Source organism: Eurypyga helias, unplaced genomic scaffold, assembly GCF_000690775.1.
Source record: "Eurypyga helias isolate BGI_N326 unplaced genomic scaffold, ASM69077v1 scaffold737, whole genome shotgun sequence".
Lineage (NCBI taxonomy): Eukaryota > Metazoa > Chordata > Aves > Eurypygiformes > Eurypygidae > Eurypyga > Eurypyga helias.
In genome coordinates, this window is record NW_010262144.1 from 15,754 (window position 1) to 31,778 (window position 16,025).

The window sequence follows — 16,025 nt, forward strand, 5'->3', positions numbered from 1 at the left end:
GAATGGCTGGAATCTATTAAGTCTGAAGTGGTATGAAGTGGTTTTATGGACCTTTAAATACTTAAAATCCATTTATTTAACTGAAATAATGGTTCTGGTTATTCCTTTGTGCTGTACAGTCTCAGTGTTAATCTAGTCATCTGTTCTAGTTCATTATTTGAATTTTTTTGTCAGATTACTGGTTTCAAAAGCAGAGCTGTTTTAGTAGTTGCACTAAACTTTCCCCATAATCCTATTTGCTGTTCCATTGGGATGTTGATATAAAACTGTAACGGGAAGGAACGGCTCAGTGACAGCTTTTAACAGATCTCTTCATGCAAATCTGCTTTTCCCTCCTATGTAAATGTTAGGAGGAAGTGTAGTAGATATATAAGCTGTTAAAAATAACCAACTGGATTTTCTGGCTTTGTAAGGCTTATACTCACTATTTTACCTTTGTACTTCCTGGAGGTGAGTTGGATGAACAGGCAGGTTGAATGAGGTGCGTTAGAACTAGCTCCTGGTTTGACAGAGCATTTGGGGCAGCGACTCGTAGTGGAGCTGAGAAACCTGGCAGATTCCCTGCTGTTAAAGTCGAGGCATTCCCTCCCCTCCTGCTAGACCTTTGGCTGTCTCGGAGCTGGTCTGGGAGCACAGGCCAGTAGGCCCTGGAGGGAGGCAGTGGGAATCAGGATTATTTCTTTAGCCCACAGCTTCATGGGGAATGTGCCTCCACTAGCTGTTAGGCCCTTTTTCATTGCTTGGGAACCATTGATGAGCAGACCAAACATCGCTTATCTTGTTGTTGCTCTGATAAAATATTGTGGCTTTTGGATAGGTCTTGGTGTGATTTTTGTTTGCTCTTGTTTTTATTTTCTAACCAAAACATACAGGTAATGGCTGTATATTGTCATAACAAGCGATTTTTTGTTTGTTTGTTTTTTGAACTGTCACCAGTTGAACAGAATCTGCTATTTCCAGAGACAGTATAACTTTAACTTACACCAAATGGACATGTGTGTTTAACAGCCTCCACTTTATCTTTAGAATATGTTTTAACAGCATTAATAATAAAAATATATTAATGTAGCTTTTTTCTTACAGAAATGACTGCTGTTACTGCAGGCAACGTTAACTTCAAATGGGACCCCAAAAGCTTGGAGATAAGAACACTGGCGGTTGAAAGACTACTTGAGCCTCTTGTTACACAGGTAGGATAAAAAAAAAAGGGGGGGACAGAAAAAAACCTTTCTAAGGATGACTACCTGTTTTGATTTATCATTTCAATTAAGTAACTTTCAAAGCTTAAATCCCAGAAGTAAAATGACTGCAAAACTCAAGATGGAAACAGTGTTGAAGTGATTCTGTTGTTCAGTTTTAGCGTAACAGTTCCTGGGCATGGGTCTACAAAGACCGTGCTGCCTCAGTGCCTGATGGGGCACGGTATTTCAATTAGAAGCGCAGAAATGCGTGTTAGTAGCTAATGCTGCACTGCTGCTGTGCTGTTTCCCTCCGGTGTTTTGGGTGGTATGCTGCTTTGTTGTTGAGTCTTTAAAAAGCTGTGCTATGTGTCGTTTAGAAACTGGTATTCAGGAAGGACAAAAGTCCCCTGCAACAAAGCCATTAGTGTGTGCCAGAAGTAGGGTCTCAAGCTTTTTATTTCTCTTTGAGATTACCTGTGTTTAGAGTTCCCTTTGGAAGGAGGTTCAGGTGCAGTGAAATGCATGGTGAGGCTTGTTTGTAACCCATCTAGAACAGCCTTATGCTATAAATAGATTACTGACCTGTTCCACCCGAGAAGTATGCTTTATGGCGTTTGTTTCGGTGTATCTTTTACAAGATATGGATACTTTTCATTTCTGCCTATGTTAGATTTGTGAATAAAAGTGAATTTCTGCATGGTGTATATTGCTCAGTGAAATGCACTGAAGAATGTAGGAAAGCTAGAGTAGGTCTTGTAAATGTAAGCTGTGCGTATTGGGCGTTCTGAAGATTCTTGGAAGAGACTTTCTAGGAGCTCTGGAAGAGAAGGTGTGCTGGAGACAGTTAACTCCTCTTCTTTAGCATTGTTTTCCTGAAATATGAAATTTTTTAAAATGATAGCATGAACTGGACGCAGCTCCTGCTAAGCGCAAACTGCAGCAATCAAGTTCTGTTTCCGCTTTTAACATCCCGTTAATCGCCAAGCTGCTGTCCGTACCTGCCATTTGCTCCCTTCAGGTATTCAGGTGGGCATGATGATCTACTGTGTAGCTTTTTAGTCTTTCTTTAAGTGAAATTGCCCTAATTTGGTGAACTTGATGGAGCAAACCTGTTTATAGGACCCTTCTGTGCAAGTTCAGTGCCTATAATTTATTCCTCAGCACAGTAGGCTGTACTGGTAGTCCTGAGTTTTGTGAGTGATGTGACTGGCATAATACAGAGAGGAAATTAGAGTAAGTTGCCTTGTTGCCACTTGGTCGTTATTTGTAGTACATGATGAATGGATGCTACCCAGTAGAAATGCTACCCATTAACTGGCAGTGTTATTCCCATCTGATGGCTTTTCCTCTCTGAATCAACCTACTGAGAAGATGGATTCAGCTCTGAGGACCTTTATGTCAGCAGTCCCTGGGCTTTCCAGAGTAGTAATATTTTTAGTGTTGTAATTTAATGTCCCTCTCAAGTAGCTTTGTATGCATCTTCCTAGACTTAACAAAAAGAGGGGGGGAAGGCAAAGGCAAATGGAAAAAGTGTGCATGGATTTTGGGACATCTGTCTGCATTTGATTAAAGGGCATAAATCCTGAGCTAATGGAGTACCTTGTGGTCACCCAGCTGCTGGTGACCAGCTCCAAGCAGGGTTTTAAACTAAAATTTAAAAATTTAAAGTATTTGTTGTTTGTGAGAGAACTGTGAGAGTTCAGTTTTAGTTGTTTTAGGGAAATAATGAGCTCTAGGATGTCTTTCAGTCTGCGTTTAATCCATTGGCTGTAGTACTGTTGTGGACTGAAGTGATACTGTGTTGCTAGATAATGGGTTCAGCCTTGTTTGGGGTCTCTTGTGCCTGGAGAGCTATCCCCAGCTACTTATCCTCAACTTGGTTTCTTTTTATGAGATGCCAAGTAGCTCTGGCCTGTTACTGAGACTGCAGTTTATCAAAAAATACAAATAGATCTCAGTTCTTAAAATCAAATTTTCAGGTCTGCTGCTGATAAGAACAATCTCTAAGCAGTTTAGCTGAATTTATAATGCTCAGCTGAGGAATCAAGAAGCATGGTAATGTTTAAAGAGATGTGAAAAACACTTGTTTGAGTTTAATGTTTGGAGCTGGCACTAGTGCGGGTGTTTGCGATATGCTGTCTAGAAAAAATACATGTGGCCTTGCTGTCAAATTGATGAACTCCTAATCTGTGTCATGTTTTTTGGTTTTTTCCCCTCCATCTGTGCCTTTAGGTAACAACACTGGTTAACACTAGCAACAAGGGCCCCTCTAATAAAAAGCGAGGGCGTTCTAAAAAGGCCCATGTTTTGGCTGCTTCAGTTGAACAAGCCACAGAGAATTTCCTGGAGAAAGGAGACAAGATTGCGAAAGAGAGCCAGTTCCTTAAAGAGGAGCTGGTAGCAGCTGTGGAAGATGTTCGTAAGCAAGGTAAGAGCTGTGTCTCTGATCTCGTAAAAACCAGTTTTACAAGCTTAAGCAGAACTGTTCCTATTTCCTTTTTGCTGTTAGTTCTACTGACTTAGCACCTCTCCACGTGCATAGCTTCTTGCCTTGTCCTGCTGCCTTCCTTGGGGAATAATGTGAACTGGGCAGATGTGGAAATGGGATGTGCCAAGTGGAGATTGAGAAGCAGAAGGGCTGATTCTTTGAAGAGTGTTTAAAACTCAGTTTAGACTAAGAAGTCAACCCACCCCCCTCCCGTGGTGTATAAATGTTATGGAACTACATCTCAGATGTGTCTAACTTCAGTATTCAAATATGTACAAAACAGCATTGGAGGAGGAAGAGCTGAGTGTCGCCTTGACAGAGCTGGGTGTCTCGAATATGCAGAATGTAAACAGCAACAAACAGAATGCAAAGACCTTGATTAAATATTCCAGGCTTCCTCCTCCACATCTAGTGTCGATTTTTATCAGTTTCTTTTTCACTGTCATGGAGAAGACCTGCAAGAAAAGCCAATGGAGCTGGCTTACTCGAAAATATGCACTAGTAAATATTGTTGCTCATAAATCATTTATCATTCTTCCAGTCATGAGCCTTTTCTATGCTTCAGTGAAACCCAGTCAACTGGTAATAATGGTGGCGGCTGCTGCTGCTGCAAAAAAGGAAAACTCATTAGCATTAATTACTTGTTTGTAGCTGAAGTTGCATGGTGATGAAATATTAGTCGAAAATGGTTCGAAGTTCTGGACGAGCCTGGTTGACAGACCAAGGAAAGATCAACATAAGGCAGCTGCAATATAAGGGGCTAATTGGGTTGGCTTAATTTAACAACAACAAACAAAGAGACCCCTTTGTCTTGAAGCCTTTAATTCTTGGTGCTTGCGTGATTGCTGCTCAGAATTGAGTCAGAGCTCATCTATGAGTACCTTCAAAGGACTCGGTGATACTCGTGAGTGAGGGAGCTGTACTCAGTCCTTGGGACTGAGAAGGGTCCATTAGCTGAACGTGTAGCTGCATATTGCAGTGAGAAGCTGTAGGAAGAAGAGGCTGATGTAAAAAACCTTCGGGATGACCCTTTCACTTGTTCCTTGGCCCCTGCTTGATTTTGAGACTACGCATAGACTTGATGCCAAACCCTGCCTGCTCTGCTGATCTTTGACAGAGAGGTGTTCATAGCTGAGAGGTGCTGGAGTGAAATAACTTCCCACCTTCATGTCGTTTCACTTCTTCCTCCCTTTTTACTGTTTGCAGCTTGCATGAAATCCAGTGCATAGAGACAATAGCTGTGTGTTTTCTGCAGCTGGGCGGGCGATGACTAGACTTTAGTGATTCGCCTGAATCCGGCTGGTGCCCACTGCTGTTTGTGGGGATGCAGTCGACAGGGCTGCGCTGCTGGGGCAGCACAACCAGCGATAAAAGCCCGTGTCCCGTCATGCTGCCAGTGTTTGGTCAGGTTTAGCAGAGCAGCTCTGACGAAGGAAATTAAAAACCCAACCAACCTTTGAGGAAATTAGAAGCAAATGGTGAAAAATGAGATACAGCAGCAGGAAGGCTTATTGCTGCCAATGCCCAGGGGAGGATCGCGGTTCTCAGTAGTGCTAATAACTTCAAGGAGATAAACACGTATGAGTGTTTGTGTGTACAGTCTACGTGCTTTGGAAAAGTTTCCAGTATTGTGGTGGACCAGTTGAAATCACGAACTGGAGGAGTGAGGGAAGTATAATGCAAAGCCCGTGCGTGTGCTTAGCAAAACTTCAAGTGTTGGTGTCTTTATCTGCCTTTAGCAACTGGGCAAGAGTGGAGAGGAGGATCTGGGCGTCTGGGTCAACAGCGCAGTGGTCATGAACTGGCAGCATTGGTGTGTCTGATGGCAGCAGTGGGATTATAGATGTACAGCACAATTTATCTTCAGCAGAAGACAGGAAAATAGAATTAATAATGCCTCTATTTAGAGTAGGGAGCGGTTTAGTTACCATAATAAAAAAAGATGAATGAATGTAGGCAGAGGTTATGAAGATGATTAGGACAATAGATAACTTGTCTCATCAGAGAAAATTAAAATTTTTTTTTAGCCTAGCAAGAAGAAGATTAAGAGGGTACATGATTTTAGTGAGCACGCTTGTTCATAAAATCCCATTTGTTGGGGGTAAAAACAAAGAAGTGAAAAGAGCTATTTAGAATGAATGATAGTGTGGCTACATACTAAATCAATATAAGTGGATCTTTAAAGTCTTCCTGATTTTTACAATGGAAGAATAAATTACAACTTGCTTTAAATATTAAACAAGTTCATGAAATACCCTAAAGTAAGATTACTGGTCCTTTAAAGCTTTGGACTTCTGACTTCTTTTAAAGTAGTGAAACTTCTTAAAATAAATTTTTGAATGCAACAGTGGAGACAAAGAACCAGTGTTTTTCAGAACAGATTCTGCTGTGGTCATAGGAAAGATGTAGTGCTGGGAAAATGTCTGATGTGAATGGATTTCAGCATCCTTAGAGCAGTTGTTTCACTGATTTCCACCACTGGCGTTTTGCTGGGTAATAGAGGGGGTGATACTGGTCTTGCCCAGCCTCACTCCCATCACAGTAAGCTCTTGATAGGGTTTTACTTCTTAGGAAGCACTGAAGGATGTCAAAATGGTTGGCTCTTCTGGTGCTGTCAGGAGGTGTTTGGAACTGAATCAGTTTTACCCAGGTGTTTGGCCCTGAGATAGGTTGCAGACTCTGGGATCAGGAAGGAAATTCCTTTCAGGTCAGGCTGACCAGGCTATTCCTGTTGTTCTGGGGTACTGATGACCATAGTTCGGTGCCCCTGTAGATCTGTATGCTAGTGTGAGGATCCAGGGCGTTAGCTATGCTCCTACTGGTGTGTCTTCCTATGGTAACTTTACATAAAAGACCAAAAAGTAAAGCTTAAAATGAAGAAGTGTAAGCCTGTGCATAGGGTTTCAGGTCAGGCTGACGAGGCTATTCCTGTTTTTCTGGGGTACTGATGACCATAGTTCGGTGCCCCTGTAGATCTGTATGCTAGTGTGAGGATCCAGGGCGTTAGCTATGCTCCTACTGGTGTGTCTTCCTATGGTAACTTTACATAAAAGACCAAAAAGTAAAGCTTAAAATGAAGAAGTGTAAGCCTGTGCATAGGGTTTGAGGGAAGAGGATGGATGAATGGCCTAGTGAATCCTCTGGACTTTGATTGTGTTTCATGGTTGGAAACGCAGGGGGGTGAACCCACTGACTCAGCATGGTGTCTCTCCGTCCTGCATTTGAGGGAAGCTTTCTCTGAAACCACACTGCGGCAGATTATGAAAGGGTGAAACGTTTTTTTCAGGTGTACTTCACATAAGATGCATGGTTTAAGGATTTCCAAGGAACAGGAGGAGGCCAGTTGTGAAGAACTTGAAGATAAACACTGAATTCTTGGAAAATTCAACTTTAAAATTCTGTTATGACCAGTTACCTTAATTTCTTGGAAGGGTGCAAAGAGTTCTCAGTTGTTCCCTGCAAGAAAAATGTTTGAGGAGTGTACCACTTGTATTATTAGAAGTAATCTTCCAGCCAGGAACTTGAGAACTTTGAAAAGCCATACCCAAGGGAGCTCTGAGACAGCTCTTGGCAAACTGCAGGAGGAGTGTTGTGGGCAGTGTATGGATTTAATTGAAGACATGATTAAGGAATTAACAGAAGCTTTTGTTGCCATGAGTATCAGCTGCTATGTTGAAATGACAAAAGAAGACTTGGGCCTTGTCCTATATAGTAGAAAGCAAGGGCAGCCTGCTGTGCCACTGGTGGTGGATGCTGACAGTGGCATTAGTGGTAGGATGGGACTTCAAAATCCAGAATAGTAGGGTTTTGAAACTCTGATTTCAGCTTGCCTTCCTTTAGTGGGGAATAGACAGCCCTAGGGAGCCGTGTGGTAGGGCATTGAGAGCAGGTAGAGGCATGGCCTGATGGCACTATTTCTAATATAACCAGCAAAGCAGACTGGAGACAAGCTTTGTACTGGAATTGAAGGTGCTGAAGGGTACATGGTGATGTGTGGGCACGAATTTCTAGCTTGGGGGGAAAAGCAGCAGTGCTTATGTGTGTCTTAGGGCTTCCCTGCCTTGCCTTGGCCTGGCTTCTCTGCCGCTTTCCTGCTCCGTCAGTGTTCGTATGAAGCAAGCCCTCTCTGTCATGGTCATCCTGTACCATGCTGCTGAGGAGGATTAATAGTGCTGTCTGAAAGTGCTGTCAGCCCCTCTGGGCATGGTGGGAATGAGACTAGAAAATGGTAATTTTCTTCTGATGGACTAAAATCTTACTATTTCTGAAATGGGCTTTGTTCCATTAGATTTAATTGAATTCTTAGTGCTTTATTGACAAGATCATAGTATGGCTACTGTTGCCTCTTCTTTTCTCAACTCTGTTTTATTATCTTTCCCTTGTAATATCTAGTGAAAATCTAAGGTTATATTGGAAAAACAGATTACTCATATAAGAATTCATACCAGCTGTATAATCTGAGTCTCATAGTCTCACTCTTCTGCAGTGTATTTCTTTTTAACTCTTGAAGTCCTGCTTTCAAACTTGCTGTGTTACCTCTGGTTCAGATTTGAAGACGGAAGGATTATGCTGGATCCAGCTTCAACTCCTAATACGCACACATAATGCAGTAACACACCCAGGATTGCACCTGGGTCGGGGCAATCCCAAGCACAAGTACAGGCTGGGTGGAGAGTGGACAGAGAGCAGCCGTGAGGAGAAGGACTGGGGGATGCTGGTGGACGAAAAGCTGGCCATGAGCCGGCCGTGGGCGCTGGCAGCCCAGAAAGCCAACCGTATCCTGGGCTGCATCAGGAGAAGTGTGGCCAGCAGGTCGAGGGAGGGGATTCTGCCCCTCTGCTCTGGTGAGACCCCACCTGGAGTGCTGCGTCCAGCTGTGGAGCCCTCAATATCAGAAGGATATAGACCACTTGGAGCGAGTCCAGAGGAGGCCACAGAGATGCTCCAAGGGCTGGAGCCCCTCTGCTATGGGGACAGGCTGAGAGAGTTGGGCTTATTCAGCCTGGAGAAGAGAAGGCTCCGGGGAGACCTTATAGCACCTTCCAGTACCTGAAGGGGCTACAAGGAAGCTGGGGGGGGACTTTTTACAAGGGCCTGTAGTGACAGGACAAGGGGTAACGGGTTTAAATGGGAAGTGGTGGGGTTTGGATTAGATATCAGGAAGAAGTTCTTCCCGCAGAGGGTGGGGAGGCACTGGGACAGGTTGCCCAGAGAAGCTGTGGATGCCCCATCCCTGGAAGTGTCCAAGGCCAGGCTGGATGAGGCTTGGAGCAACCTGGTCTAGTGGAAGGTGTCCCTGCCCATGGCAAGGGGGTTGGAACAGATGATCTTTAAGGTCCCTTCCAACCCAAACCATTCTGTGATTCTAACATACTTAGGCTGGGGCAGAGTTGCCTCTTACCCTTTGAGTCTAGCTAAAATAACTACCCCACGTTTTTTCATTGTACAAGAAGTCTGAAAGCCAGCTTTCCTTAATATGCAGGAAAAAAATAAATATATGCAACAGCTTTAAATACAGTCTTCCTTTAATTCTGGGAAGCTGGTTATCTTTTGACACCCTGACAAGCTGTTTGAAACTCACATAATCACTGAAAGCCTCTTCTTTAAAATAAAAACGAATAGCATTTTATTTCAGGACTGTCTCTTAAGTTTGCAGTTTAAGAGATGGCTAGAGGATAACTTTGATTTTTAACCTTGTTAGCAATCTCTGAGTTTCAGATGAAGTGAGTGGCCACCTCTCTAAGTTGTTTTAAATAGGAAATAAATGAAAACAACATTTATTTGGGAGTTGGAAATGTAGGAATTTTACATATAAATAAATCAGGGAGGAAGTATCTGTAGTGAATTTTGGTTCTGGCATATATCCTTAAATCCCGAGACTGTTGATAGTTTTCATACTTGTGGTAGTGAATTAATGTCACCATTATTAGCCTCTTCAAGAAGGAATAAAGAAAGGGCCATGTCTGCTATGTAGGGGTTTTATAATCTCAGGGCTGGCTGCAGTTTTTCAGCAGTGGAGATAGATCATCTTTCACCCATCTGGAAATCTGCGGCTCTTTACACTCGTTAAAATAATGAGTTGTGTTCCTCAAAGTTGGGTAAGGGATAGCTTTAGATTGATATTTATAGCTGGTCTGTACTTGGACAGAAGCTTTTTTTCATATGTCACAGTACTGAAGTAGCATATTTTTAATCTTAAAATGTTGTATGCCACTCTTCGTCGTATTATTTAAGATGATGGAAGGGTGTTACATAGGAGGGAGCATTTGAACAAAAACTGAGTGTTTTGATGTAGTTGCTTGGACAGGCTGGCAGCTGTGTTTGGGCTGTATTTAGCTATGAAGGTGTAGAGTGCTTGAGTACTAGAAACTCTTCCAGGGCTAGACATTAATTGCTTGCCACTAAGTGTAGGGATGGTTAACCCCGAGCTCTCCAGTTGTAGGCATTTTTGAGTGGTTTTAAAAAGTTGTGAAAGCGGAAAGCTGAAACCCTCCCTGTGCTGGGGTTCTGCTGTGCTGGTTGCCTAGCTGTGGGAGCAGGAGAGCCCTTGGCAGGACGATGCTCCTGCATCGTCTTCAGATTTTGCTGCAGACTTCCCCCAGCTCTGTTTGGTAGTGGGCTCGGTGGGAGTCGCTGTCAGCTGGCACTTGTGAAGCACTGTTTGAGGTTCTTGTCTTCTTATCTGAGACATGCTATTTTTGTTATGGCATTTGGCCATATGGATGTGTTTTTGTAGCAGTTTTGGGAAGCCTCTGACACAGCAGTTACAGCACAACTCGTCTGCTTTCTGGTCACTTCCAGCTGCCTGCAAATCCTTGGCCTTGAGCACCTAGCATTTTCTAAATGAAGTCCTAGCTGTTCATCAAGTATTTCTGAAATACAGAGAAATCCAAGAACAATTTGCGGATTCCAAAACTTGCTGCTGTGTAGAAACTGTGGTACTGGAACCAAAATCCTGCCCTAGAAAAGGGAGGGGAGAAATGCAAAATTTACTCCTCTGACTATTTGCAGACATTACTTTTATGCTTTCTGAATGCCTTCTGGAGGAATTTCTGTAGCTGTGTAAAGTGGCCTTTGCTTTTCATAGTTAACCAATGGCATTGTTACCATCTGAAACCCAAATTCTTTCCTGCACCAGATGCAGACCCGTAGGCTACGAAACACTGAAGCATTTTACTGAGCTGTGCCTCGCTTTGAATGCGAACCAGGGCATATCCAGCCAGGTCATCGCTCCGAGTTGTTTACAGTCCTATGAGCTGTGGCGCTTCCTTGTGTGTTTACAGTACTTTCTGCTGCTTTCTGTTTAACTCCTCCACGAACACAAATCAAAGCTTTTGCTTAAGCTTTGAAAGCATTGTAGTTTCTGAAATAACTGCAGCCCTGCACGTAAGAGCGAAGGCATACTGCCTTTCCAGAGGGCATTCTGGCATGTTAAAACACTTGTACAATGGGAAATGGGGACCAAAGTGTTATTTCCCAGCCCTTCTACCCTGTACCAGCCCCTCTACCCTGATACCATGCAGTAACTACGTAGAGGTAGCTACATGCAGTGTTAATTGCTGGCCGTGTTTAAGCAAACGTATTTTGTTTTCAAGACTTGTGTTGGCTTGCCCAGGAATCCTCGCAGCCCCTTAAGAAATGCTGAGTAATGTTAAGTCGGTCTATCCTCTCCCCTTGTGCAGGTGACCTGATGAAGAGTGCGTCGGGGGAGTTTGCAGATGACCCCTGCTCCTCTGTGAAACGAGGGAACATGGTCCGAGCGGCACGCGCCCTCCTCTCTGCCGTTACTCGACTGCTGATTTTGGCTGACATGGCAGATGTTTACAAGCTGCTTGTTCAACTTAAAGTAGTAAGTGTAATTCTTGCTGTGGATCTCTGTGCCTGGCAAGCCAGGCATGCTCTGCCAAGTGGCTTTTTCCTGCCTGTGTGCTGACCCTGGTGTGTGCTCTGTCAGCGGCTCGCTTCTGGAGCAGGGAGGTTTTGAGGGTTTTTCCTCTGAGCAAAACATGTTCAGTGGATGTTTGTCACTTGTGTTGGCTCTGATCATCTTTTGACATTGTGTTGTGCTTTATTCTGAACTTTTAGTACTGAAACTAAATGCACTATGGTCTGCAACTGCAGGTGTTAACCAGCTTTTTTCATCTTTAGTAATCTGGCTTTCTTAGAACCAGTACTCCCTTGTAGCTACTAGGGATGAGTAGCTTTGGTAGACTAAATAAAATGAATATGGAATATTTGAGGAAGCCTCCTCTTCCCACAAGCAAGAGGGTGGGTGGGTGGTTTGCACAGGATTTGAAATGAAATGAGAGTCAATACTGGGCCTGCTTTTGCACAGGACTTTGAGGACTGTCCTCATGCCCTTCGACAGCCACTGCCACATCCCTACCAGGGCCCTGGGCTCCTTCACGCTTGTTCAAATGTGTGTACTTGGCTGTCTCTGGTAGCTGGCAACTATGAAGTAGTAGCTAAGTACTGAGCCTTTGAAGTATCTCTCTCCAAAAAATAAAAGGGGGCAGAGGAAGGTTGCTTTCTCTGTCTACTGTGAAGATCATTCTGAATTATGTCCTGAACTGTGGATTCTGTATTACTTGGAAAAATATGTGAATATATATTCTTTTTAGGTGGAAGAAGGTATCTTGAAGCTGAGAAATGCTGGCACAGAGCAGGATTTGGGTATCCAATACAAAGCCCTCAAACCAGAAGTGGACAAGCTTAACATAATGGCAGCCAAAAGACAACAGGTATTGTGGTGGCAGCTCTTCTGTATATTACTACTTCTTTTTCAGACACAAGGCAGCCTTGCTGCTCTTGACCAGTACCTTTTGCTGCTAATACTTTTTTTTACTTTTAGTGCAGGGTACTTTGTGTTGCACTCTGCTGTGATTGGGAAATTTGAGCTTGCTGGTAAGCAGAAAGTCTGCTCAGCTGTAGCCTGCTGCTTCAGATAGAATTTCTTCTAGTAGTGTTTGTTTATGGTAATGCTTTAGTACGTTAATGAAATCCCGCTTCCCAAGGCTTGCGCTTCCCATTTTGGGGCAGTGCAGGTGTGGGTAAGGAGGGAGAATTGAGATGTGACCCAATGCCTGGTGCACTCACCACTAGACCTTATTGCCTCTGTGGTTTGCACAGATGGCCTGAACGTCTCCGTTTGAACAGGGAGCAAAAGTCATGCTGGGCACAGAAGTACAACTCTTTCTTGGAAAGTGAGTGGCGATGCTGGTTAGTCTTGCACTGAAATGCCGCTTGAGAAGGGGTTTAACATCGCATTTGTTATGTGTATGCTCCGTGTTTGGATAGCTTGTGCTTAACCTTAAATTGTGTGTAAAATTTGTTTTGTTTAACAGCACTGTTGTGACTCATTCCTGTGTAGGTAAGCTTTCAAAAGAAAGAAGAGGTGTGGGCAGTCCCTTTTATCTGAAATAGCATAATTCTTGTAGAGCACTTCTTGTTTGTTTTTGTTCTGCTGATAGGTACAAACCAAAACTGCTTGTGCACCTCTGACACTGCTTGGGGTTGTGTGTGTTTGGTGTGGGTTTTTTTTTTTCCCCCACAGATTCGTCTTTGAATATAAACTTAGTGTTCAGTCAAAAATGGATTGCCAGTTGGCTATGTATCTACAATCTGATTGCAGTAAACGGGAGTAGGGTTGTGATGGCAGTGCAGTAAATGCTGTTATACTGCTTTGTGATGGATTGTTCCACGCTGTGGGAAGTGGTTGTACCAAATCTGTAAATCTGTAAGCCTGCTTGGAGTGCCCTCCCTGCTTACTGCGTATCTCGCAGAGGTCACATATTACCCATTCATTCTGAAGAGTCTGTCAGATTGTGTTTTTTTTCATTTTCTCAGGCAGTCCTCTTCATTTTCATCACCTCTTTGGTAGATTTAGTAGGTAACTTTAAAATTATGATACAGCTAATAACAGTGTTTGTTCATTTTATAAACTTACTGCTCGTGCTGGACTTGGAAGCCTTATCTAATCGTAGTGCTTCTACTCTAAAACAGAGGTGATGGTGCTTGAGGGAATTTCAGCACTGAGTGTTTGGGAAAAGACAAATGGACTTGTTCGCTAATCTTAAATTAGCGTTAATTACAGTCATTGGATTAATTTTGTCTCACTCAACTTCTTGTTCATCTCCAATGAGATGATATACTTGCTCTTCTAAAATTAAGTACCTGGGTCTCTTGAGGAGAGTAAACTGCATCTTCAAGGTGTGATTAAAGGAAACATTCTGGTTGTGAGTCTTAGAGTTGAAATTAAAGGAGATCTTGCTTCTTGTGTGCAGGCGCAAGACAAGATTGCAGGGGAAGCTTCCTGTTCATTTGATAGCTAAATAGCTTCGTTCTTAAGTAATCTGAAAATGGAAGGTCTTCTGTTCTGAAGATTTAGGTTTCTTTGTGTGTGGTTTTTTTTTTTTTTAAATGTAATGCAAACTGGAAGGAGTGGAGAGAAAACAGTGTGCTCCTGACTTCTGTGTCCTGCTGATTTACTGGTGTTACCAGCTTACAAAATACTGACCCTCTCCTGTGGAGAGGAGGAAACATCCAACTTCAGATTTTTGAATTGTGGATTGGTGAATTGCCCTTCAGTGCTTTTTTCTTTTTTTTTTTTTGTCTTTACGAAGCTGTTGTGTTTTGAAATTAGTTGAGCCCTCAAGAATGGCGATGCTCGGTCAGAAGAGAGTTGGATTAGGGCATACCAGGCAAAGAACCTGCCTGCCTTTTGAAGGTGCAGGGAGAGAGTGTATGGATGTTAAATGTGGAGAACGTTCTCAACCCCCTTTTTTTTTTTTATTTAATTTTCCTAACAGGAGTTGAAAGATGTGGGTCACCGTGATCAGATGGCAGCAGCAAGAGGCATTCTGCAGAAGAACGTTCCCATTCTTTATACGGCGTCCCAGGCCTGTCTGCAGCACCCTGATGTAGCCGCTTACAAAGCGAACAGGGACTTGATCTACAAACAGCTTCAGCAGGCGGTCACGGGCATCTCCAACGCAGCGCAAGCCACTGCATCGGATGATGCTGCCCAGCAGCAGGGTGGAGGCGGAGAGCTGGCTTATGCTCTGAACAACTTTGATGTAAGTTTTGAACCCTTTATGTAAAAACAAAGCAAAAAAAAAAAGGCAAAAACCCCCTCTCCAACTCCTGTTTTCATTCACCTGATTTACTAGTAACAGCTTGCTTTTATTTATATTGCATGAAAGATCATTTTCTACCAAAATGCAGCAAGTCCCAGGTAAAGTAGGCTTTTATTTTTAAAAAGTCCTTCTCTGAACTAGGATTGATGGAATATAGAGTTATGTATGCAGTTCTTGGTGATTGAAGGCTGTCAAGTTTAAACTAGCTCTGAAATAGCAGTTAGCCTACTGCTACATTAGATGTAAGCCCTTGGTTTATTTGAAATTGATTATTTCATAATATATTTATGTCATGTATTCTTGTAGGTGACAGAAATGACTTATTAAAACTGAATAATGTATTTGGAATTGCCCAAACTACCTATTGAGGGGAACATGAAGTGGGAAGCTTAATACGATCTTTGGTGGGAATGGAGTTGTTTCCCACTGATATGTTGTACTGATCTGTCATAGTCTCTATCTTGTATTCAGTAAGTTATTGAGGATAGCCATGCATTTTTACTGAGAACACTTTCCTTTTGAAGCCAGTATTCTGTGTCTACCACTGATTGAACTTCTGAATTTTAAACACCTTGTCACTAACTTACTTCTAAAACTTTATTTAATATTGCAAAGCCATCACTCAAAAGGTGTTTAATACTTCTGTGTTTGCCAGACATTATTCACTTTCTCCTTTTTGCTCTTAGCACTCTTGTTCTTCCCCTCCGTTACTTTCTCTGCCATGTCTCTTAGCAGGGTAAAGTACTATTTGAGTTCTCCCTGTGCCTGGTGTGAAGCCTCTCTATGTCACCTCTTTGGTAACCATGAGGATGTCATGCTTGTCTCGATCTTTGTGACTGTGATTTCAGTTTTAAGTCTGCTTTTCTTAAATTCCATCAGTGGTATGTTCAGCTGAACGTAAGTCTTGAGTGGGCCTCTGGTTAGCACCCAAGGGGTCGCAGGTTTGGTCTGTGGGAGGGGAAGGGAGGTCCTGTCACGGCACACGGTGCTAAGGACTGACTTGGGCACCGAGAATTCAGAAAGCAATTCAGCTCAGGTTCATGGATTGGCTAACCTAGCTGAAACCATTGAATGTGATTTCTGATATATGGCCATATTTTACTATATGAACTCTCTAATATACGGCTGAAGCCTTTTTTGAATGTTGTGGCTCACATGGAGCTTTTGACCTTTCAGTTCTCTTTGTGAGGCTCCCTAGCAGCGGCAGGGGTTGTTCCGCGC

General features: G+C 43.0%; 1 protein-coding gene across 1 annotated transcript in view; it reads left to right on the forward strand.

The window, feature by feature from the left end:
• The first annotated feature begins 1,080 nt into the window (after nt 1-1,080).
• LOC104512560 (catenin alpha-1-like) overlaps nt 1,081-16,025 on the forward strand; it is a 99,240-nt gene continuing 84,295 nt past the window's right edge. Inside the window, exons 1-5 of the mRNA XM_010155592.1 lie at nt 1,081-1,190; nt 3,414-3,609; nt 11,352-11,518; nt 12,291-12,410; nt 14,478-14,744. Coding sequence (XP_010153894.1) covers nt 1,086-1,190; nt 3,414-3,609; nt 11,352-11,518; nt 12,291-12,410; nt 14,478-14,744 — 855 coding nt within the window. The 5' untranslated portion in view covers nt 1,081-1,085. The remainder of the gene's footprint in view (nt 1,191-3,413; nt 3,610-11,351; nt 11,519-12,290; nt 12,411-14,477; nt 14,745-16,025) is intronic.